Source organism: Bubalus kerabau, chromosome 22, assembly GCF_029407905.1.
Source record: "Bubalus kerabau isolate K-KA32 ecotype Philippines breed swamp buffalo chromosome 22, PCC_UOA_SB_1v2, whole genome shotgun sequence".
Classification (NCBI taxonomy): domain Eukaryota; kingdom Metazoa; phylum Chordata; class Mammalia; order Artiodactyla; family Bovidae; genus Bubalus; species Bubalus kerabau.
This window is the reverse complement of record NC_073645.1, coordinates 33,101,365-33,126,539: the sequence shown is the minus strand read 5'-3', so window position 1 is coordinate 33,126,539 and position 25,175 is coordinate 33,101,365. Positions and strand designations below refer to the sequence as shown.

Genomic DNA, 25,175 nt, shown 5'->3' with positions numbered 1-25,175 from the left:
ACAAAAGAAGGAAGAAAATCTATTAAAACCAATAAGGTTTTGTATTTGTTAAAATACTTAAGAGTTCAATAAACATGCACTGGATTGTATTAAGTATTTGTATTATACTGTGAAACCACCAAGTAGTATAAATGATAATTTACAAGTTCAGTAGTAAATGTAAACATTCTTTATATCTAGGATTTTTGAGTTGCAAGTTAAACTGAATTTTTACTGCAGTGGAGAGGAAGAGCATAGCAGGTAAAATAACAGGTAATACCGTAGTTTAAACAAAACCAAAGTTACTGAATCCCCTTATACTATGATCTTTTTTTTTTTTAAGCATATCTATATAAATGTACTCTTAAGAAACATCTCAAGAGGTTCAGAAACCATTATTGATTTTCTATGAATTTGTTTTGGCCTAGCCAGAGTAAGTATAAAAAAAAAAAAAACACAGATGAAGGTGTTGGATTTCTGTGAGGGTCTTCACTTACCTTTCAGCTTACGTATATATTAAGGTGGTGCAAATGCAATTGCGGTTTTGGACCTTGAATTTTAAGTCGTAACTAGGGGGTGAAAGTGAACTAGCTCAGTTGTGTCCGACTCTTTGCGACCCCCCTAGACCATAGCCTACCAGGCTCCTCCGTCCATGGGATTTTCCAGGCAAGGATACTGGAGTAGGTTGCCATTTCCTTCTCCAGAGGGTCAAACACATCTTTATTAATCAAAATAGGAACGATTACAATGAACACATTTTTGCCAATGAGAAATAAGTTTATTCTTGGCATAAAAATCCAAGCCTTGGCATTTAACGAGTTCTTGGAAAGCATTTTCTGCCTCCTGCTGCTCGTGGGAGTATATTCTCTGCAAAAAAAATCATCAGGATTCTCAAAGTGGTATCTGGTTGGCCAGAGGTCAGGTGAATAAGGAGGCTGAGGCAAAACTTCATAGCCCAGTTCATTCAACTTTTAAAGTGGTTGTGCAGCTTGGCAGTTATTAGGCAGTTACTGGCAGTTGACAAATGCTAGCTGTAGGAGTTGCAGTTTTTGGTGCATCACATCAATTTGCTGAGCATACTTCTCAAATGTAATGGTTTCGCCAAGATTCAGAAAGCTGTAGTGCATCAGACTGGCAGCAGACCACCAAACAGTGACCATGACCTTTTTAGGGTGCAGGTTTGGCTCTGAGAGCTGCTTTGGAGGTTCTTAGTCCAATCACTGAGCTGGTCATCACTGGTTATCATATAAAATGCACTTTTCATCATGTCACAATCTTGAGAAATAGTTTGTTGTTGCATAGAATAAGAGAAGGCAATACTTCAAAACAGTAGTTTTTGATTTTGTGGGCAGTGCATGAGGCACCCATTTACCAAGCTTTCTCGCCTTTCCAATGTGCTTCAAATGCTGAATGACCATAGGGATGGTCGATGTGGAGTTCCTTGGCAATTTCTCATGTACTTGTAAGAGAATCAGTTTCAATGATGGCTCTCAGTTGGTCGTTGTCAACTTCTGATGGCTGGCCCCTGCACTTCTCATCTTCAAGGCTCTTTCTTCCTTTGCAACACTTCTTAAACCATCATTGCTCTGTAGGTTCATTAGAAGTTCCTGGGCCAGATGTACTGTTGTGAGTTGTCTCTGTTGCTTTACAACCCATTTTGAACTCAAATAAGAAAATCGCTCAAATTGCTTTTTGTCTTAGTATTATTTCCATAGTCTAAAATATAAAATAAACAGCAAGTAATGAGTCACTAGCAAAAAAACAAAAGCATGAAATGCACACTAAAATGATTAAGAATGTATTCCAATGTCAAACAAAAAAGGTCAACAAGGCAGAATCGCAATTACTTCTGCACCAACCTAAGTTTCTTTGTGTGTGCCTTGAGCAGGGAAAAGCAGATCCGAGAAGAATGCTGGGCTTCTGGTAGTTGACAGGTGAACTTACTAAAAATACCAAATTTTGGATACTTAAGTCATCTTTTAGTTGCTGGGGAAAAAAAAAAAAAACCTGGCAGTTTACTTCCACCAAGCACTTGACCAGTTTATTTTTACAGAACCAGTACACACTTATTACTGGAATTATTAAAATTGTAGTTTGTTTCCCCAGTTAATTTTAAAGAGCACAGCTAAAGAAGCTATGGTTATGCTCATTAGAAGAAAAGGTTTTTTTTTTTAATGTTTGAAGAGCTACTTTCTCAACTTGAGGCCCCAAAATCATCATCATTATTTTGCTGGCTCATGACTTTGCTTTTTTTGGTGGAACTGATGTGCATTTGTTTTTTCCCCCTTTTAAGCCCTGTAACTCACTTTAGCAAGATGCAGTGAATTTCTGACCACAGAAACAATTCAGGCTTGGAGGAAACACTTGACTTGGGAGCAAACACTTGACTTTGGAAAACTAGTGTTGAAGTCTGCAATCTGCAGCTAGGCTAGTCTTTAATAGATGGTAATTGTCCAGTTGTCCAGTTGTTTGTTGCCCAAAAGTATGTGGGAAGGAGGAGTAAGAATTCGTTTGGTTCTTTTGCCCAGTTTTTCCCTCCAAAAGCACTGTCAAGTTTAGTTGACCTAGCTTTCAGAGTGTGATGAAGCTGCTAATTTAGAAACAATTGACTTCTTAAATTTTTATTATATACATGTTAGAGGTATTTTATGGCTTTTGTGTTTTTACAGTGCTATTCTGTGCCCTAGTGTGAAAATCTAGAATATACCAATTATTGTCCTACTGGTAAAGACTTAAAAGCATCCTCCATAGCTAAGAGCTTGAGAAAATAGAAAATTCCAAAATTATAGGAAGTTGGCAAAACTTTAAAAGAGCTTCATTTTCATTTTAAGTCATTTTCCCTAATAATTGATTACTGTATGAAAAGGTAAAGGGTTTCCCAGGTGGCACTAGTGGTAAAGAATCTGCCTGCCAGTGCAGGAGACGAAAGAGACTCTGGCTCAACACCCTGGGTCAGATTATCTGGAGAAGTACATGGCAACCTGCTCCAGCATTCTTGCCTGGAAAATTCCATGGGCAGAGGAGCCTGGCAGGCTACAGTCCATGAGCCTGCAGACAGTCGGACACAACTGGGTTACTGAGCACAAAGGTAAAACAGAAGGAAGAACTGAAGCTGCCAACCAGTACTCTGTTTTGATCTACACTTATTATTTAAAAGAATCAGATGTATTCCATAAGAAAACTAGTTTCCTGTTAGATCTAGTACATAGGCCAATAAGATTCTTTTTCATGGTGAGGCAAGCACTAAAATATTAACTGGTGCACTCAATTTATTATGCAGCAGTTACTATCAGTGTATAACATACTCAAACTCAGGTCCTTTTTTTTTTTTTTTAGGAAGACCAGGTAATCACTAAAATCAATGATAACATGACTCTTACAAAGCCTTTATTTAAAAATTTCTATGGGATGTCAAAGTTTACGTCTTAAAATGTATAACCTGCCACAGAATTGTGGAAATGAACCATTTTTTTAATAATCTTTTTTGGGAAGACCCAGAGTCAGAATAACTAAAGTTCAGGATTCAAGATGAAGAGAATATCTTCCCTGGTAGCTCAGAGGTTAAAGCATCTGCCTCCAATGTGGGAGACCTGGGTTCAATCCCTGGGTCGGGAAGATCCCCTGGAGAAGGAAATGGTAACCCACTCCAGTATTCTTACCTGGAAAATCCCATGGATGGAGAAGCCTGGTAGGCTACAGTCCACGGGGTCACAAAAAGTCAGACATGACTAAGCGACTTCATCAGAGAAAGTAGAGGAGTATATACCTCTAAATCTAGGTGCTACAAGCCCCTAGATTGTTGGGGTGGGGTTGAATTACCTATATCAGTTTTAATCCTTAACAGTCTTTCAAAATAGAGGTAGTATTTTTAACAACTTTTTCAGGAGGAAACAGTCTCCATGAAGTAATTTAGTAACTTGCCCAGCATCCGTAGCAAATGTTAGAACTGTTATTTAAATGTAGCCAAAACCCTTCTTCTATTATGCAATTTTTGGAAGGGGCTATGGAATATTTCAAGGTGGAAGGATAATAGGAAAAGGACTAAGTGGAAGAAAACAAACCCTCGAAAAAACCTTTACCAGGAGGGTAAACAGTTGGTAAACTTTTACCTTGAGGGTAAACAGTTCTCAAGAGAAATGACCCAGGAAACTGTCCATGTGGCCTTAGGTGTAGAAGCTTTGCCTCAGTAATTCTCACTGCCTTTTAAAATCCCTTCATAGTACTAAAAGCTGTTGTTGTTTCCCAGGTGGCACTAGTGGTAAAGAATCCACCTGATAATGTGGGAGACGCAAGAGAAATGGGTTCGATCCCTGGGTCAGGAAGATCCCCTGGAAAAGGACATGGCAACCTACTCCAGTATTCTTGCCTGGGAAATCCCATGGACAGAGGAGCCTAGCAGGCAACAGTCCTTAGGGTTGCAGAGAGTCAGCCATGAGTGAGTGAGTGAGCACACATCATAGCACGCAGATCTTTTATATAGGGGGCAGTGTTAACTCAGGTTAGTGAGGATTAAGTGGGACCCTCCAGACTGGTTTTCAATTTGAATAATAGTATATAGCCAAAGGGATTCCCTAAAAAGTTATTTGGAGAACAGATAATGATAAATGGCTTTGTGTCCTGCCTGAAGAAATTAAAATTTGGTACGTTAAACCATCTGCAGTTAGGTTATATGGAATTATCAGTCAAGAAGGCACCTGTTCTAAAACTGTAGAACAGGAAATGGCAATGACTTTAAACTGCCATTAATTCCGACCACTGAAGTAGTCTCAACATGGACACTGAAAGAGATTTGCCTCTCAAGGTGTGGATGTTCATTCGTATTTTTTCCTTCATCGAGAAGGGTGGTACAAAAAGCACTCGGGTATTCTTCATTCACAATTTTTATTTCTTGTGGTTAACTTTTTGTATCTTCAAAGTCAGTTTGTCTTTTAAAAAATTAATACTTATTCATCATACAATCCATCCCCTTCCCCCAAAGGAAACAAATTCAGGGAAGGAGTAGTTTAGGGGGCAGTTGAAATAGGTCCTATAGGTTTGTGACAAAGGCTTCCCAGCCCACCATCCTTACATATACAGCAAAATGGCAGCGCCTCAAGTTCACCTAAATGAAGTCCCAAATTCCAGCCCTAGGCAAGTGATTGAAGTGAATGCCATGGGAATAACAAAACAGAAACTCTGTCACTGGCTTCCATTTACTTTCCATGGTAGTTAGCAGAGTCTTCAAACTGTCTCCCTTGGGAAAGTCAAAAGTAAGCATATAGAGGAATATTTTGACTTGGCCAGGAGTAATTATAAATGAAACCAGAAATAATTTACCTGGGCCACAGAAACAAATTTCTTTTACCATGTTTTGCATTAAGTCCCCAGCACCTGAAGTAGCAAGTTCTAATAAGGGGCTTCTAAAGGCATGCAGTTTTTCACACATCTACTTCAAAGAATTTCTTTCACTCAAACATACCACAATCAAGGATAAAATATTTCTGGAGGCACAGGAAGAGCACAAGAACAAATAAGTATATGATGAGGCCTTGTGTATGACCAAGATGGTTCACTTCATATATAGAAGCAGTGAGAGCTGTTAAAAGTGCTACTTACAAAGGATAGTTTAACATACACACAACTCAACTGCACTGCTAAATATGGTTGTCTTTATTTTCTTTTTCCTTGCCCAGCCCTATCTAAACAAAATAAAACTACAGGACTGAAATTAACCCATTAAAATCAGCAATAAGTTATGAAAATCATAAAGCTTTTTTTTTCCTTTTTTAAGTAATTAAGGGTAGTTAAATTATTTAAAGTATACAAAGTCCAAAGAGTCAGGGTAAGGTCTCCAAGGCTTCCCAGGATAAGGGGGAGGGCTGGGGAGAACCTTGGAGCTTGAAAGACAAAGGGGAACACATGACATCAAAGTGCAGGCTAGAAATTTCACTTAAAATAACATTTCTGAAAATATTGACAAGAGCAACAATAGCACCTGCACAATGGGGCTGTGAGGAAGGAGAGAGACTGCCTGTAGGAAATGGAAGCAGATCTTTACATTAAAATGAGACAAGTGCCAAACTTAACTATGTTAACTATGATAGTGTGTCTACTATAGATATCAGATGGTTAAGAGATGATAAAAGGTAATGATTCTAAAAGAGAACAAAAACACCACTGACCTTTTTTCTACTTAGCCCAGACCTCATTCATTTTGTGCACTATAAAGAGTGAGGTGTGAGGTGTTTTATCATTATCAAATGCTGCATCAAAATAGATGATTTTTTTCCCATGTGTTTTACACTATAAAAGACGTCTATGTTTTTTATGGACAAGCTTTAAAAAGATGTCATTTGGTTTTCAACACATACAAACAGTTATCAAAATCTGAAATAAAAATGCTGCCGTGGCTCAGACCTTGGCCTGCTAATCTGCGTGTACAACTCTTCTGGCCCACGCAGACACGGAGGCACGTGGAGCTTTTTCCTTCTGGCCCCTCAATCCAAAATCAGGCCCTGCGTGGTAGACGCTGTCACGCACAGGGACTGCCCCAAGGGCCTAAGGGCGGCTGACTGTAGAGCTGGCGATTGGGTGCCCTAGTGCTAACAATGCAGGATAAGGTTAGCTTGCTTAGCATGGAATCCAACAGAAAGCTGAGCTGCATGATGATCCCTTTCAAAAGGCTTCATGCGAGTCTCTCCTTTTGCAGAGCATGAAATGAGCTTTTTTTTTTTTTTTTTCCCCTTTTTATAAAGAATTGATCATCCACAGGCTTCATGATAAGCTGTCCTAGGCTGTTTTAATAGCTTTTTAGCTATCCAAGATTAATGCCTGATTATCTTGTCTTTACTATAGGTTTGATTCTTGTTTGTTGTTAGGACCAAAGAGCTCGGGAAGGGTTCATAATCCCATCCTTAAATGTGTCTACTCAATATGATAGGAGCAAACTAGAAAAGAAAAAGAGGATGTAATCTCCAGTGTCCTCTTTCAAATCAACTAAATCAAATTGAGAAAATTTCACATATATTTTCTGCTGCCATTAGAAACTGTGATTTTCAAATATGAATATTTGTTCTGCAGGGGAGGCTCTGCCCCACTTTTTGCTAAGTATTTGCTTAAATAGAGGTCTCTCGACTCTTGTTCAAGTATAGTTTTGCTTAGCTTTAAAGAGGAGACTGCATCATGAACCCAATTTAAGAGATTGTTTGGATTGAATTGGCCCAGTGAATACTTTGCCCTGCACTGTCATGTCATGCTGGGTTCTAGGAAGTGAACGAAAGTTTGACACTGGCACTGGAGTAACCCTCGTCACTCCCAATACTCTGCAGGCTGCTGTGGTCATCAATGTCACTGATGCTGGTGGTACTGATATTGTCCACTTCTCCATGGGAGAACTCTGTGCTTTCAACATCCACTTCAATCTCCTCTGCCAAAGGGAAAAAAGGAGGAACATTAGTATATGTGCACTTGCAAGAACTAACAGGGCATGAGGAAAAGTAATTACTTTTTGTAGTATAAAGGAATTATTATACAAACTGTTATCAGCGATCTCTTAAGAACAGAAGGAACCGAAGATGAGAAACGGATGTATTTGCAAAGAAATGTCTGGTATACAGTGGTGGTCTCAATTTATGCAGCAAGTTTACTAAAGCTTTTGACGCCAGTCTGTCTAGACCTCCCACCAAAAGCACTTGACCTATTTGGGAATTAAGTGTTTAATATTAATCCCAATCCTGAGTGGTTTAACATCTGTTTTGCCTTAAACTAGAAACTAATTCTCAGTGATGTTTAAGCAGAACTCCCTTCATGGGGTTGGTGGGGAGGGGGAGCATAAACAATATAGATGAACTAGAATATGTATCCATCCAGGCCTTTGGTGGTATAGTTCTGTAGACTTGCAGGATTCATCATAAAGATCTCTTGACTATTCAGTAACCACAATAAGCCCATCATTATAAAGTGCAAAGAGAACACAGATTTGTCTTCAAATTAATTTTCTTTTATCAACTCTTGAAATGAGGGCGTGAGGCTTAAGAGTCTCTGGATTATAGTCAGATCTATAGTAAAGATTATAGTAAAAGCATTTTACTTTAAATACTGGTGGTGATTAACTTCAAAAACAAAACATGATAAAATCTAAATACATACGTGACCCAGCTATTTATATATACATACTGTATTTTAATTGTTAAATACTACATGTGCAATCAGCAATAATACATAAAAAGCAATACTTTTTTTTTTTTTTTAATGGAGCTGAAAGACTTATTTTCTCCCTTTAATTCTCTTAAATTCAAAAGCCTGATGTTTCATATTGGCCCTGATTTTAACGGTTCACACTGATCACAGTTGCTTTAGAAAAATGGATTCTAGCTGAGCACAAGAAGACAGAGCAAGTTATTTTGAAGAATATAATTTTCAAGACTGCTTACTGCTTCAAAAAGTTTTCGCAGTCTTTTTAAAATGCACTCAGTTATTGAAACAAACTGTACAAATAATCCTATGAATGCATAACTATTTTCTTCATATCCATTAATCCTGCACAGGCTATTAAGTGTTTCCTAGATCACAGAACACTCATCCGACCTATAGTTGGGAAACACAATCAAAACACCCTATCCAGAGCATGCTGAATTTAAAAGTCCGTAACACTGGGAAAGAGGGCTGCCAGGTAAGAACAGGAATAGTATGATGAAGACATACTACCTCTCTGAAATTTGGAGGTGGGGTGGGTACAAGGAGGAGACGATAGCAGCAAGGGCAGCTAAAGCCTGAAGACTCAACAAGATCACACAGCTTAGTAGCCGGCAAAAGAAAGACGAGGACCAAGGTCTGCCTCCTTACACAGGGTTATTTCTGCTATGCCTCTCACTCGTAAATGCATTATGACCTTGAGGCTCTTGCTGCTGCTTCTGGTGAACTACTATTCTTCAAAACCAAGTGCCACACAAAAAAAGTAAGCTTTTACATAACGACAACAAACCCATGAACTCCTAGGGTTGTGTTAAAAACCTATTTGAAAGGTTCCCACAGAATATGGGAAATTCAGATATTGAATTAACAAGAATGCAGTGGATTGGGACATACTCAGTACATGAAAAAATATGAGTTTACAAGATAATCAAAGAGCTAAACAAAAAAGTTAACTCTGGAGGTTGCTAAGGTGCCAGTTCATTACTCAGAAAATTGATAAAGCAAAAACAAGCATTTATCCCATCTTTCCAGTAAAGACTTTATTTGAAGGTAACCAGAAAATTGATGAAAAAAATGTTCTTTAAAGAAGAAAAAGTTAATAAACACAACAATGATAGAAAATCACTATTTTGGAACACCTAACGAAATAATGATCAGGGCAACAATCATCAATAACTTAAAACTATTAAGCAAAAGGTTGATACATTTGTATTAATGTATCAAGATGACATCATCTGAACCCAATGACCAGTGTTATCACTAGTGTGAGAAGTGATGCATAGGAAGTACACAGCACCACCTATGAAGTATCCGTGCCTCCAAAAAAAAAAAAACTTGAATATAATCAAACCCCTAGACCTATCAACCAGCTTACAAGAAATATGAAGGCAGAACATGTTAAATGATACCATGAAGATTCATTCGGCCACATCTAGAATGTGGGAAACAGTAAGAAAAATTATACAGTTTCCCAGGTTCTACAACAAATAAATGGCATTGAAAAAAAAGTGGGAAAGGGAAAACTACAGAAGTATAGTTGACCCTTGAACAGCATGGGGGGTTAAGGATGCCAACCCTCCACACAGACAAAAATGTGAGTCTACTGTTAAGTCAGCCCTCCCTATCTGCACATTGAACCAACCATGGATCATGTAGTACTGTAGCACATATTTAATGAAAAATATCTACATATAAATGTACCTGTGCAGTTCACACTTGTGCTGTTCAAGTGCTAACTGTACCTTAAAAGGTACAAACAAATGTAGACTTTGGATTCTTACTCAAACACACCAATCATAAGATGCCTTTTTTGAGAAAAATTGATGAAACTGGGTGTTAGATGACATTAAATAGGATTATCTGATTTTATTGGGTTGGCCATAAAGTTTCTTTGTTTTTTAAGTAAAAATACAAGACAGATTTTTCACTTTCACCAAGCAGTTTACTGAAAAACAAATTCAGTTTTGTTCCACTATCTTCTGCCATTTTTCAGGCAACTTCATAACCATCTGCCTAAAACTTGGTCTTTTTCAGTAAAGAACTGTTCCAGGTGCCTTTTACAGTCTTCCAAAGAACTAAGATTTTTTCCATTAAGAAAATTTTGTAAAGGCTGAAATAAATGGATCAGAAGGTGGACTGTCTTGTGGATACAGCAGATGAATCAAAACTTCCCAGTCAAGCTGTAACAGTTTTTGCCTGGTCATCAAAGAAACAAGCAGTCTTGTGGTACCCTGATGGAAGATAATGCATTTTCTGTTGACTAATTACGCTTTTCACTGAGTGCTGCTCTCACTTGGTCTAACTGGGAGCAGTACTTATTGTAATTAATCATTTGGTTTTCCAGAAGGAGTTCATAATAGAGGACTCCTTCCAGTTCCACCATATACACAAGATAACCTTTGGATGATGTAGTTGGTGGTGGTTCATTTTGCTTGCTCCACGATGTCTACCATTCCACATTATTGTACCGTATCCACTTTTCATTGTCCGTCACAATTTGATTTAAAAACAGAGTGCTTTTGTTATGTTTCAGCAGAGAATTGCATGCAGAAATATGGTCAAGAAGGTTTTTTTTCACTTAAATGGAACCTAAACAAAGTAATTAACATAATTAAGTTGATGCAAATGATTTTCAGTCCTTGATTTGGATATTCTGAGTATGTCGACTGTCTCCTATGTGGCATAACGTTTATTGTTCTCAATGTCTCAATCTGATTGTTTACAACTTCAATCTGACTGTGAAGCATCATCCAGCAAGGAATCTCCAGCATGAAACTTCACAAACTACTTTTGACATATTTGAGTAGTCACGGCAACTTCATAAACTGCACAAATCTTTGTGTTTCAGTTGCATTTTTACCTTTCTTGAAATAATATTCTGAAAATGTTTTTTTCTTCCATCTTCAATATTAAAACGGCTACATGAAAATTCACTAAAGCTTTTTAAAATATGCACACTGATACGAGAGCTATCATAATACAATCTAATAAAATTGTTGTGAATTGGAAGGACTGAAGCTGAAGCTGAAACTCCAATACTTTGGCCACCTCATGCGAAGAGCTGACTCAGTGGAAAAGACCCTGATGCTGGGAGGGATTAGGGGCAGGAGGAGAAGGGGACGACAGAAGATGAGATGGCTGGATGGCATCACTGACTCAATGGACATGAGTTTGGGTAAGCTCTGGGAGATGGTGATGGACAGGGAGGCCTGGCGTGCTGCAATTCATGGGGTTGCAAAGAGTCGGACAGGACTGAGCAACTGAACTGAACTGAAGCAATGAACTTTTGGCTAACTCAATTTTATGGGACGTAACAGTATTGTGTATTTTTTAAAGTACTATTTATTAAAGATAACATACTGAAGTATTCAGGAACAAAATGAAATGTTACCTGAGATTTGATTTTAAAAACTTCAGAAGAAATGGTCAGGGCATATGGGTGGTAGAGAACAGGTGAAAAAAGAATGACAAAATGTTGAAAAACTGTACAAGCTGGATAATGGATACCTGAGAGTTCATGATTCTATTTACTTTAGTATATGTTTTAAATCTTCCATAATAGGACTTCCCTGGTAGTCCAGTGGTTAAGAATCCACCTGCCAATGCAGGGGACATGGGTTCAATCCCTGGTTCAGAAAGATGCCACATACCTCAGGGCAGCTAAGCCCATATGCCACAACTACTGAGCCTGGGCTCTAGAGCCCAACAAGAGAAGTTACTGCAATGAGAAGCTTGTACACTGCAATGAAGAGTAGCCTAGAGGAACCTCTAGACTACAACTAGAGGAAAGTCCTTGCACAGCAACCAAAATAATAAAAAAATTTTTCAAATTTTCATAATAAAAAAATTTTACAAAATTTTCTCTTTTTTTTGTTTCAGAATCCTCAAAATCTTGTGAGCTCTAGTTTCCCAAATATGAAGTGACCAGAGTTCACCTCTGGGATCTTTTATTGTGGTGTGAGGCCTGATGCGGTGGGAGCTATAGATGAACAGATGAGTAAAATTCAAACAATTACAATTTCTTTTCTGGTTGTTTTTTTCTTTAATTCTGTCAAAGACAAATGTTCTGGGACAGATGTTACGAGAAATGGAGGGTGTGGTACTTTAAAATACAGATATAAAAATTAACATCACCAGGAATAAAACATACCAACGTCATGTATCTTCCTGATACAATGAACTAAGAAGGGCACAACATCACTTCTGTGGTATTTTCTTCCCTCAAATGTGTAACACCTCAGTCTAACAGAAAACATCAGATAAACCCAAATTGAGGAACACTGTATAAAATAACTGACCAATATTCTTCCAATGTGTCATGGTCACGAAAGAAAGACTGAAGAAATATTTCTAAGGCAATGGAGATCTTACACTGGATCCTGGATCAGACACAGAACATTATTAGGAAAAGTAGTGAAGTCTGAATAAGGTTAATAGATTAATAGTATTGTATGAATGTTAATTTCTTGGTTTCAGTAGCTGTATTATGGTTACATAAGATTAACGTTAGAGGAACCTGGGTGAAGGGTATATGAGAACTCAACAATTTTCTACAGAAAACTTAAAACTTTAAAATTTTTTCAAAGTAGAATATTTGATACATATATATGTGTGTGTATATATATATAGTCAAGAAAAAATGTTCTACAGTTCACACAGGCGTTGCTAGACAATGTTGTGACTGCATAAACTCTAGAACGCTACATACAGTGTTGGTGCAGAAGAAGGAAGCAAACACAGTGCCACCCATCCTACCCTCTCTAAATTCAGAGACAGGGACGCTTTGTTTCATTAGGGAAGACGCTCACTGCCTACCTCGCTCTGAATCAGAACGATCTGAAGAAATAGTTGATCCAATGCTGTCCATTCGTATTCGTTCCATCTCTTGAGGACCCTGCAGCTGTTCCAGTCGCCGCTTTAAAAATCTCTGTTCTCGTTCCAAATTCTCTAGCTGGTGCTGGCTCTTCCTTTCAGCTTCTTCAAGTTTCTGAAATGATACAGTGATATTTGTGTGTTGTACAGTACAAACAGTAAAACGGATTCCTCCCTAACATCTCAGAAGATTTCTTCTTTGACAGAGAAAACATGAATGACTATACAAGTATATCTGTGTGTATAAAAACATACATAAATATGTATTTTTAAACATCAAAAATAGTTCTTTCTTCACTTTGTGTATATAATGAATGCTACATTACTAGAACAATATGGAATTTTCAAAGTCTGTCAAGTTATTGCCATAAAAGAGAAACCAACTCTGCAGTATAGTTTGATGGAAAAACACTGAGGGACACAGCCAAGTGAAGTCATCTCCACCAGAGGGCACAACTGCCTTCCTTCGGGTATTGGCAGAGTAGTTGTTATTTTCCTAGTATTCCCAGCTCTTCAAATGGCCATGCTGTCAAAACAATTTAGTGTAATCAGGTTATGTTGCTCCTATCAGATTAGCGTTAAATTTTCAGAAAATTTCTCTTGAGGTCAGTCATTAAAGGAGAGCATTGTGAGCTAGCTGATATATGTGGACAGAAATCACTACTAAAAAGAGAGCAGGACTGAGAGAGTCATGTGAAAATATGATAAAAAAAAAAATTCCTACCTTGATGTGTGCTTTGGCTTTGTTGAGCAAACCAAGTGTTGTGTGCCTGGTGCAGTCTGGTCCTAGTGGAATCAGAACTTTTAAGCGTTCTAAACACAGGCGAAGATGAGCTCGTCTAAGAAAGACAAAGGTAAGTCAAATCAGCAGTCTGAATACTCCACTAAAAACGTCTTAAAGCCTATTTTAACACACATAAGAACTTGCACATTATTCAGTTTCAAAAAAGTATCTGTGTGCAAGTGCAGGTGCGCCTACTGGCTTTCAGGTTTCCGCCACTTTCGTTGTACGCTGCAGACATTGGTCACTTCAGATTATTATCCCCAGTGCTAATCTCTGTCACAGGTGATTTAATTTTAACCAGTCCCATAAACTTTCTCAACTGTATTAATGTAGAAGTAGAAAAACATTGGGCACCTGTATTTGATGTTGAATGTATAAAACCAAAGGCTAGGTTAGAGGTTTTCAGCTTCACTACCCAAAAAGGCTCATAAATTTCCATTTCCTCCCTTTCACCTTTCATTCACACACACACACACACACACACACTCCTCTCCACAACTGTAGCCATCCTACAGTGTTTATATTATTATGCATTAGTTTAAGCCATATAAAATTTCTGATACTCAGCCCTTTCTCACTTATAAAAATGACAACTTCATATGATCCAACACCACAAAAACAGCAAAATTCTGTGGCCAGTGAGGACAGGGTGAGACAAAATATATGGCTCTAAGGTCAATTCCAGGCACTGAATCAACAATCTATAAAATAGTCCCCTGCTTCCTAATATCTAAGTGTATCAGCTATCATTACTTTTTCCTTTTTATTTCTCTGTCTCTCTCTCCCCTCTCGTACTACCCACCTCCAATATTCTACACCTGGAAAAAAGCCAGGTGACAGAATTCTTCACCAGAAGTCACTGTATTCTTTAACATACTTCTCATCCTGTGGGCAGGTTAGGGAAATGTTTCCTGTATACGCTAGCAGACAGCCTCATGAATTTACATTCCATGTACCCTATGTGTTCTGCTGTGCTGTGCTTAAGTTGCTCAGTCGTGTCTGACTCTCTGTGAGTCCCTGGACCATAGCCCTCCAGGATCCTCTGTCCATGGGGATTCTCCGGGCAAGAATACTGGAGTGGGTTGACATGCTCTCCTCCAGGGGATCTTCCCAACCCAGGATTGAATGCAGGTCTCTTCCATTGCAGGCAGATTCTTTACTAGCTGAGCTACCAGAGAAGCCCATGTACCCAGTAGGAACTATGATTACCATGATGATAATTCTGGATACATAATTTCACCCTGAAACAATATTAGTTTACATATCTGGTTCTGCAGTTCATAATGTATAACTTAATCCAGAAGTTAGTATATCTGAAAAGAAAGCCCACAAATGTGTTCACAGATTAGCCCTATTCCTTAAAGAACTACAATTGAATATTTAGCAACTGTGTCAACTGCCGCAGGAACAAAACACATCCTCCATTTTCTCCTCAAAGACGGTCAGATGGTTTACTAGCTCACCTGTCAAACTATGGTTTCTCTGTCTTAAGAAATAATGTCAAGAGACATTCTCAAATGCTAGCAAGTTCAGGGAGGGATAGCAGAAGGCAGCCAATTATGTCACTGACAGGCAAGGATGTTAAGGGTAGTGAAGTGAGGTTTGGCTGATGAATTGTCAAGATTCTTCTAGTACCTTCTAGCCAGCATAGTTAGAGGTCTGTTAGCATTTCCATTCCAAATCTCTTTATTGAGTTCAATAACTCAAATCTAATAATTGGCTCCAGGCTGAAACCTGACATACCTGATGTGGATAAAGAAAAATAATTTTGTTTAATTTTCCTTAAAAGTTTATCAATGGATTCCTGGTTAATGAGATTTAACAATTTTAAAGTCACTCTGGATCTTCACGACCCAGATAATCACAATGGTGTGACCACTGACCTACAGCCAGACATCCTGGAATGTGAAGTCAAGTGGGCCTTAGAAAGCATCACTACGAACAAAGCTAGTGGAGGTGATGGAATTCCACTTGAGCTCTTTCAAATCCTGAAAGATGATGCTGTGAAAGTGCTGCACTCAATATGCCAGCAAATTTGGAAAACTCAGCAGTGGCCACAGGACTGGAAAAGGTCAGTTTTCATTCCAATCCCAAAGAAAGGCAATGCCAAAGAATGCTCAAACTACAGCACAATTGCACTCATCTCACATGCTAGTAAAGTAATGCTCAACATTCTCCAAGCCAGGCTTCAGCAATACGTGAACTGTGAACTTCCTGATGTTCATTCAAGCTGGTTTTAGAAAAGGCAGAGGAACCAGAGATCAAATTGCCAACATCTGCTGGATCATGGAAAAAGTAAGAGAATTCCAGAAAAACAGCCATTTCTGTTTTTATGCCAAAGCCTTTGACTGTCTGGATCACAATAAACTGTGGAAAATTCTGAAAGAGATGGGAATACCAGACCACCTGACCTGCCTCTTGAGAAACCTGTATGCAGGTCAGGAAGCAACAGTTCAAACCGGATGTGGAACAACAGACTGTTTCCACATAGGAAAAGGAGTACGTCAAGGCTGTATATTTTCACCCTGCTTACTTAACTTATATGCAGAGTACATCATGAGAAACTCTGGACTGGAAGAAACACAAGCTGGAATCAAGATTGCCGGGAGAAATATCAATAACCTCAGATATGCAGATGACACCACCCTTATGGCAGAAAGTGAAGAGGAACTAAAAAGCCTCTTGATGAAAGTGAAAGTGGAGAGTGAAAAAGTTGGCTTAAAGCTCAACATTCAGAAAACCAAGATCATGGCATCCGGTCCCATCACTTCATGGGAAATAGATGGGGAAACAGTGGAAACAGTGTCAGACTTTATTTTTTTGGGCTCCAAAATCACTGCAGATGGTGACTGCAGCCATGAAATTAAAAGACACTCCTTGGAAGGAAAGTTATGTCCAACCTAGACAGCATATTCAAAAGCAGAGACATTACTTTGCCAACAAAGGTCTGTCTAGTCAAGGCTATGGTTTTTCTTGTGATCATGTATGGATGTGAGAGTTGGACTGTAAAGAAGGCTGAGCGCCAAAGAATTGATGCTTTTGAACTGTGGTGTTGGAGAAGACCCTTGAGAGTCCCTTGGACTGCAAGGAGATCCAGCCAGTCCATCCTAAAGGAGATCAGCCCTAGGATTTCTTTGGAAGGAATGATGCTAAAGCTGAAACTCCAGTACTTGAGCCACCTCATGTGAAGAGTTGACTCATTGGAAAAGACTCTGATGCTGGGAGGGATTGGGGGCAGGAGGAGAAGGGGACGACAGAGGATGAGATGGCTGGATGGCATCACTGACTCGATGGACGTAAGTCTGAGTGAACTCGGGGAGTTGGTGATGGACAGGGAGGCCTGGTGTGCTGCGATTCATGGGGTCGCAAAGAGTCGGACAAGACTGAGCGACTGAACTGAACTGAACTGAAAGTCACTCTCCTCCCCTGATGTGCAAACAAAAATCACAGAATTTTAATTTTTAATTGTAAAATTTCTTAGGTGAGGACTCTCACAGACTAAAACTAAACAAAATAAGGTCCACAGTAAAAAGGGCCTTTAAACTCTTCATTAGGATTATTATAGCATATGCCTAATAACTGAACTCATATGATATGACTTGAGGATGGAGAGAGACTGGTAGTTCTCTTGCAATAATTAGAGGCTCCCAAGAGGGCTTTGAATTCAATCATCTAAAAAAAAATGCAGAGTTAACAAGTATTTTGCCAAAGGAATAACTTGTCATATTTAACCCCAGATATTCAGTACATATATAGAACTTTTAGTTTAAGAAGTTTCAGATGACACCTTACTACAGTTGCATATCAAGAAAAAAGGGCAGAGGGCGGCGCAGAAAAAAATGGGTGGGTCAATTTCCTGTTTTGTAAAATGTAAGTTAAAGTCATATTAAAATCTAAGTACAATGTACAGCAATATGGATAAAAGTAGAGATTATCATACTAAATGAAGTCAGAAAGACAAATACCATATGATATCACTTACATGTGGAATCTAAAATACGTCACAAATTAATGTATGTACATATAAAACAGACTCACAGACACAGAGATCAGACTCGTGGTTCCCAAGGTGGGTGGTGGGGGGGCGGGAGAGGGAGGGACTGGGAGTCTGGGGTTGGTAGATGCAAATATTACATTTAGAATGGATAAACAACAAAGTCCCAGGTATAGTACAGGGAACTATTTCCAATCTCCTGGGATAAGCCATAATGGAAAAGAATATTTTAAAGAATATATATATATATATATGTATGTATAACAGTCACTTTGCTGTACAGCAGAGATTGGCACATCAGTGTTAATCAACTAGATAAAGATAAAAAAGTTGAATAAAATGAACTATGCTTTAATGTGAAAAAATAAAATCTAGGCAGAAATCAACTAACAATATGAAAATGTTGGTTTTTTCCTTTTAAAAAATCATTCAGTTGTATATTTATTACATGACTTTTGTGTACTCAGCAATGTTCTCGACGCTTGAGTGGGAGAAGTGAAAAAAGAAAGGTAAATTTTAACAGTTTATAATCCAGACTACAGAATGAAACATATTTTGTTTCAGTTGGTTCACAATGAAATGAGTCATACAGGTATCAAGGGTGACAGAATCTAAATGAAAGAAGAGATTATAATTAAAGAAGATAGCCTAATAAAAGAGGTTGAAACTTAAAGGATACTGAATTTGTTTATGAAAAAAGCATGGTGATTAAAACAGTAAAGAATTTAAAATTCAAATATTGGGACCAAGTTTAAACCTAAAATTAAAAATACTTTAGATTTCTTCATTCACAACAAAACAACTGAGTTGGAATTCTATAAGGAAACATCAACCAAGGTCGGCAGTCTGGTGGTCTACAGCAGCACTGTCAATCAGGAATTGCCCAGGCCAAAGGAGTCAAGAGGCAAGCCATGTCTACCTGAACCAGGAAGGCAGACTGCCCCTCCAAAGTACTGTTAGTCACTACTGAACATTTCTTCAGTCAGGTCAGTTTTTTAGACCATTCTTTAAAACCCAAGTGTAGTTAATTTACAATGTTGCAATAATTCCAGGTGTACAGCAAAGTGATTTGGTTTTGTGTGTGTGTGTGTGTGTGTGTATACATATATACACACATTTTTTTTTCAGATTCTTTTCCATTATACTGCTACTGCTACTGCTAAGTCACTTCAGTCGTGTCCGACTCTGTGCGACCCCATAGACGGCAGCCCACCAGGCCCCGCCGTCCCTGGGATTCTCCAGGCAAGAACACTGGAGTGGGTTGCCATTTCCTTCTCCAGTGCATGAAAGTGAAAAGTGAAAGTGAAGTCGCTAAGCGACTTTTCCATTATAGGCTACTACCAAATACTGAATATAATTTCCTGTGCTACATACAGTAGGTCCTTGTTTGTTTTATATATAGAAGTGTGTATATGTTAATTCCAAACTCCTAATTTAGCTCCCCACCATTTTATTTTCTATGTCTCGGAGTCTATTTCCGTTTCATAAATAAATTCACTTATATTACTTTTTTAGGTTCCACAAGTAAGTGATATCATATGATGTCTTTCTCTATATCTGACTGACTTCACTTAATCTGATAATCTCTAGGTTCATCCATGTGGCTGCAAATGGCATTTCATTCTTTTTTATGGCTGAGTAACATTCCATTATATGTGTGTGTGTGTCTATACACACCACATCTCCTTTATCATTCATCTCTTGGTGAACATTTAGGTTGCTTCTGTGTCTTGGCTATTATAAATAGTGCTGCAATAAACATTAGGGTGTACATATCTTTTTGAATTAGAGTTTTCTCTGGATATATGCTCCAGGAGTGGAACTACAGGATTATATGGTAACTCTGTTTTCAGTTTTTTAAGGACCCTCTATACTGTTCTCCAGGCTTCCCAGGTGGTGCTATTGGTAAAGAACCTGCCTGCCAATGCAGGAGATTTAAGAGACGTGGGTTTGATCACTAGGTCAGGAAGATCCCCTGGAGGGGGGCATGACAACCCACTGTCTGGACAATCCCATGGACAGAGGAGACTGGTGGGCTACAGTCCACAGAGTCACAAAGAGTCAGATATGACTGAAGCAACTTAGCACGCACACATGCTGTTCTCCACAGTCCCTGGACCAATTTACATTCCCACCAACAGGGTAGAAGGGTTCCACTACTGAACATTTCTTCAGTCAAGTAGTTTTAAATGTGTTCCAAGATACAGTTTATTTCAAGAAAACATACTCTGAGATATGTCTCACAAAGGCCAGTGTTGCCATAGTCCATATTTTGTAAGTAGGGTCCTCATGAGGGATGAGTGGTGCATGACGTCCTCTGCTTTTCTAAGGGGACAGGTATATGTGGGGGAGCCAAATGTTATTTCCTCCAGTTTTTGTATTAATACTTGTAAGTGAATCAGGCATTAGGAGAATAGAATAACAGAGGGTTAATGGAAGTTGAAAGGATAGCAGCTGACCAAGGCGGAGCCACACTTTTCAAAGTGGCCATTCAAATATTATACACAGTTTTTCCATGTGCTTATATGCCCCTTTAAGTAAATGCAATGGATTCCCTGTGATTGTAAACTGGAAAGTTAAATCAGAAAATCCATTATCTTCCATATGTAAGTTTTTTCTGTCCCGCAAATTACGGAATGAATTGTATGACAAAATTCCTCTTCCCTTACAATGGTGCTGTGCTGCTCTCCACCCTTTCCCCCAGTCTCCCTGCTGGTAACCAGATTGCAAGCTTAACCACCAATGACCTAGAAAGGCATATCTTTTGATGCCATCTGGTCCTTTCTTTTCTTGCCTTCATTCTCATATGACTGGTGGCTCTGGAGTCTCCTGGACGGAGTTGCCAAATCGTGAACTGTAAGACGCTGGCAGAAGAAAAGAGGACAAGAGACAGAGAAGAAAAAAAGCTTGGTTTGATTTGAAAATCCTTCTGAGAAGGAATTTGCGAGTATCATAACATGATGTTTTTCAAGTGGTCAAGGAGTGGAGGAACCGACATAGAGAAGAATTCATGAAAGACATGGTCCTGCACCGATAGTCAAAGTATAAGAAGGTTGGGGAAACTTAAGGCTGTTGTTCTGAATATTCTGATGAACACTAGACTAACAACCAATAGGAAGAACATAACATTGTAAATTTACATAGTTAAACTTGGAAAAAAATTTAGCACCCTGGTTAGCATTTACTTAACTTTTCACAACACATTGATAGCTCAATAAAAACTATACAACTAAAATCTTTCCTAATTTAGCATGTGTTACTGTAAAGCAAAATTAGGATTAGACTGTAAAGCAAAATTAGGACTGTAGCAGGAGATGCCCTGTGAGAAAACTGGAGTCTCCTTGCAGAGAGTGAGGCAGCAAGACAATGAAAAGATAGCACAGTAATTTTATTTTCAAAGACACTTTGAGGTCTGTTTTAAAATGAGATATAAAAGTGGGTTTTTCCCAGGGGAAGAGACGATTCCCAGTGACTACCCCTGTTAGAGAGAAGGTCCTATCAAAATTACCCACACCTTCCAAAAGGGCAAGCCCCTTGTGGGAAAAGGAACAATTAGAGTCTGTTTGGCTTTTATTTTGGTAGACTGGGATCATTTTTCCCTAAAGGAACCAGTGCTGCTTTTGATTTCAAACCTTGTAAACTTTACTGCCAAACTGAAATATCACAGAACATGAGGGGAAACGATTTTGCTATAAAATGGCCCCTGCTAGTAGCTATGATATTTTAAAGCACAGGTATATCAACCAGAAGAGGCACGCACAGTGTTGAGGGAAGACAGAGGAAAGAATTCCCTTTCAGAAAAAAACTGCAAGTATCATATGATGATGTTTTTCAAGTTGTCTCTTGAAACTCTTATCCATCTGCCTAACAACAATAAGAAATTTAACACCTGCCCAGCCTCACAAACCATCCGTTGGCCGATGCCCTTGCAGGCACGGTCCTTCACTGGAACTTGCTTGTCTTTCATTCCTCCACTACGGGATACCAAGACTTTGCCAAGTAACTAAATAAAAATGGAAAACAAGTCAAGTGATAGGGACAGTACTTGTATTTTCCTCTCTGTTGAACGTTATGCAACGGGCTGAGTCCTCCCTTGAGCCACATTCTTCAAAGCTGCAGTGGCTCGTGGCCAGGTTTCCCAACTACACAACATTTTTGTACGTGACAGCAGCTAGCTGCTTATCCTACACACTTTATATTCCAGCATTCTCTAAAATGTAACATGTTGAGAATTTTCTGAAAATCTTCAAAGTTACCAAAAAAATAAAAACAAAAACCTGCCTGCTTCCTTTTCTTATTAAAAAATGACATTAAAGATATTATAGATCCAGAACCCAAGCACAATCATGCTGCTCATGAATTTTATTTACAAAAACTGATATCATATGCTGCAGTTCAGCTTATCCTATTTGTGAAATAAGCTTTAGACATGCTATTCCCATAAAATGGCACATGATAATTATATGTTTCATTTACAGTTTATATATTATCTACTTCATAAAAAAATAAACAGACTATTAACTCCCAGTGAGTAACATGGTAAGTGGCATTTCCCTAGCATCAGAATTGACTGTGGTGTCATGGGGTTTAATGACAACAAAACTAAAACTTAGGAGAATAGTTAGGACCCTCTTCTCGCTCTTCAAAAAAAAAAAAGCTACTTTCATTAATATTCCCCTTAGTTCATTTGGTATCTTATAAAATAACCAGACAGGAATATCAGCAATTGCTATAATGAAGTTGTAAATTATATATAAACTATGTAATATTATAATAATATAAATTATTCTACAGTTACATTATCCACCTCACCACTAAAGGGCTCATCTATACATAAGATAAGGAATAAAATCAGTAAGGTTGAGATACATATTACTCATTCTTCAAAGATTTTTTTAAAATCACCTTCTCCCAATAAAATCAAAGTAGTTCTACTCTGTGTTAGGGAGCCAGACAGTATTTAAGGCCAGAAAGTTAAACACAGTATGCCTTCCAGAAGTCATAGTTTTCCTCAAAGATTTGGTAAAAGAACACTATTTTATATAGAAACAAACAGAGATAATGTAAAGTGTATTTTTAAAATAAAAAACTTCAAGCAAATCTCTCATTATTTCACACTACAACCTAGGACCTCCAGGAATCTATGTTAAACTATTAAACCAAATTACCACAGATCACTATAAGAGCTTGGGACCTCAGAACACCAATTCTGGATTACTGTTGGGATTATGTTTTTCAAAGGTTTAGAGACAGAGAAAAAGTTGGGGGGGGTGGCAAGTGAATGGGGAGAAATGTGAGTACTCAATAAATTAATGACAAATAGTGGCATGTTCTTTCCTAAGCTGCACAGATTCTATATAGGCTGAAATTCCATTTACTCTTCACAACTCAGAGATATGCAGACAATGAACTGCCAGTCAGTCAATAACAATGACCATCAGCAAACAACAAGCTACACCCTATTATGCCACTGAATTACATGCTGTAAAAATTTTTAAAGGTGATAGTAGTAATATTTATCTGTGTGAAGATGCTATAATCTGACCTGCCTACCACCCTTCCAGCCACACTGGTCATTATCCATTACCTTTTGCAAAACTCTTCCACAAACCAAAGGTTCCTATTTTCTGATTTCTCTGCCTGGAATACCCTTTCCTCCACTGTCCACTGGGCATCTAACGCATTCATCAATCCACAAACTACTGTTTCTTCCATGAGGGCTTCTTTGCCATATCACCTTTCTCAGATAATAAACACTTGATTTTTACACTAATCATATTATATTCTAATTATCTTCCAGATTAGAAGGAATCCATACTTTTTAGTCATTTCAGTTCTTCCAATAACCAAACAGAAAAATGGCCCATGGTGGGGAGAAGAGATGTAACAATTTCCAATGGATATTTCTGGGCCTCTCTAACTCACCAAAGTTGATGTAGTAATACTGCTGCTACTGCTAAGTCGCTTCAGTCGTGTCCGACTCTGTGCGACCCCATAGACGGCAGCCCACCAGGCTCCCCCGTCCCTGGGATTCTCCAGGCAAGAACACTGGAGTGGGTTGCCATTTCCTTCTCCAATGCATGAAAGTGAGAAGTGAAAGTGAAGTCGCTCAGTCGTGTCTGACTCTTAGCGACCCCATGGACTGCAGCCCGCCAGGCCCCTCTGTCCATGGGATTTTCCAGGCAAGCGTACTGGAGTGGGGTGCCATTGCCTTCTCCGATATAGTAATACAGGGGCCTCCAAACAGTAGAGACAGCAGGCCAACATTCACAAGTGACCTGCTTACAGATGTCGGAACTCTATACTTTGGTATGCAGCTGAAGTCACCACCAAAGACAACTACATGTAGAGTAACTGACAATTCTCCAGCCAACTCTTGTTTAGGGCTGACATCTCTCTTAATAGTGAAGCAGAGGGCTGGGAATTGCAGCCATTACAACAGAGTAACTTATTAAAGCATTGACAGTGATGGGGGACTAGGACAACAATGTCAAATCCACAGATAACTTTTTAAAATCCAATTTTTTTGGTCACCAATATCAACCTTCTGACCTTACTGACAGGCCTCCTAGCATGCAGATAATCTGACTGATTTAAGTTTGGCCTCTGTTCCAGCTGTTGTTCAAGAAATGGTGGTAATGACAACTATGACGACAGGAAGGCAATTATTAAGGAGAAAAAAGAAAAAAAAAAAAGGTAAGAAAACCCAGTACGAGAGGGAAAAGTCTAAAAAGAAATACTCCACACTGCAAAGGGGGAAAAAATTAAATGAATGTTTTTTAATCTCATTTGATAACAGGAGAAACTCATGTTTGCATAGTTTTATAAGATCCAGGGATTGCTGATCACTTGAAGCCTATAGCACAGAACATATAAATTTTTTTACTGACCTGCATTCATCTTTAAGGGAGACGACTATTGACAGCATTTGAAAAAAATTAATTAAAATCTGGTTCCAGAGGCATATGTTCTCTACTGAAGCTCCCACAAGGAACCCAACCTCCAAAGTGATTTAACAGATTTTATTCACTTGATGTCCATTCTACGCTCAACTTAGCTTCCATGCATACATCTCATTCCCTCTCTTACCTGTTTATGAGGATTTGGTTTTTTCTTTAAAAAAAAAACAACAAAAAACGATCACTCATTCACCATATTTCTTTGGTCACACAAGAACTTTCTGTATTCCAAGTTTCAAAGTCTGGGAAATAGGGCTACATCACTGGTGAAAACAGTGGCAATTTGTTCTAAATACAAAATAGCTTATTTTCCTTTGGCAACTCTCCAGGGTTTTGGGTGGAGGGAAAGGATACTTCTCTCTGGAGAGATCAGGCTCTGAACCTGGCCTAATGTCAAAACTTGGCTGTGGGTGGG

General features: G+C 38.6%; 1 protein-coding gene across 3 annotated transcripts in view; it reads right to left on the bottom strand.

The window, feature by feature from the left end:
* Nucleotides 1-4,843: 4,843 nt before the first annotated feature.
* Nucleotides 4,844-25,175, bottom strand: part of MXI1 (MAX interactor 1, dimerization protein) — a 93,020-nt gene continuing 72,688 nt past the window's right edge. For all 3 annotated transcript variants that reach the window (XM_055560356.1, XM_055560355.1, XM_055560357.1), the window contains 3 exons: nt 13,748-13,862; nt 12,967-13,138; nt 4,844-7,384 (listed from right to left, as the gene is read on the bottom strand). In XM_055560356.1, the coding sequence (XP_055416331.1) occupies nt 7,221-7,384; nt 12,967-13,138; nt 13,748-13,862 (451 nt within the window). In that variant the 3' untranslated portion in view covers nt 4,844-7,220. The remainder of the gene's footprint in view (nt 7,385-12,966; nt 13,139-13,747; nt 13,863-25,175) is intronic.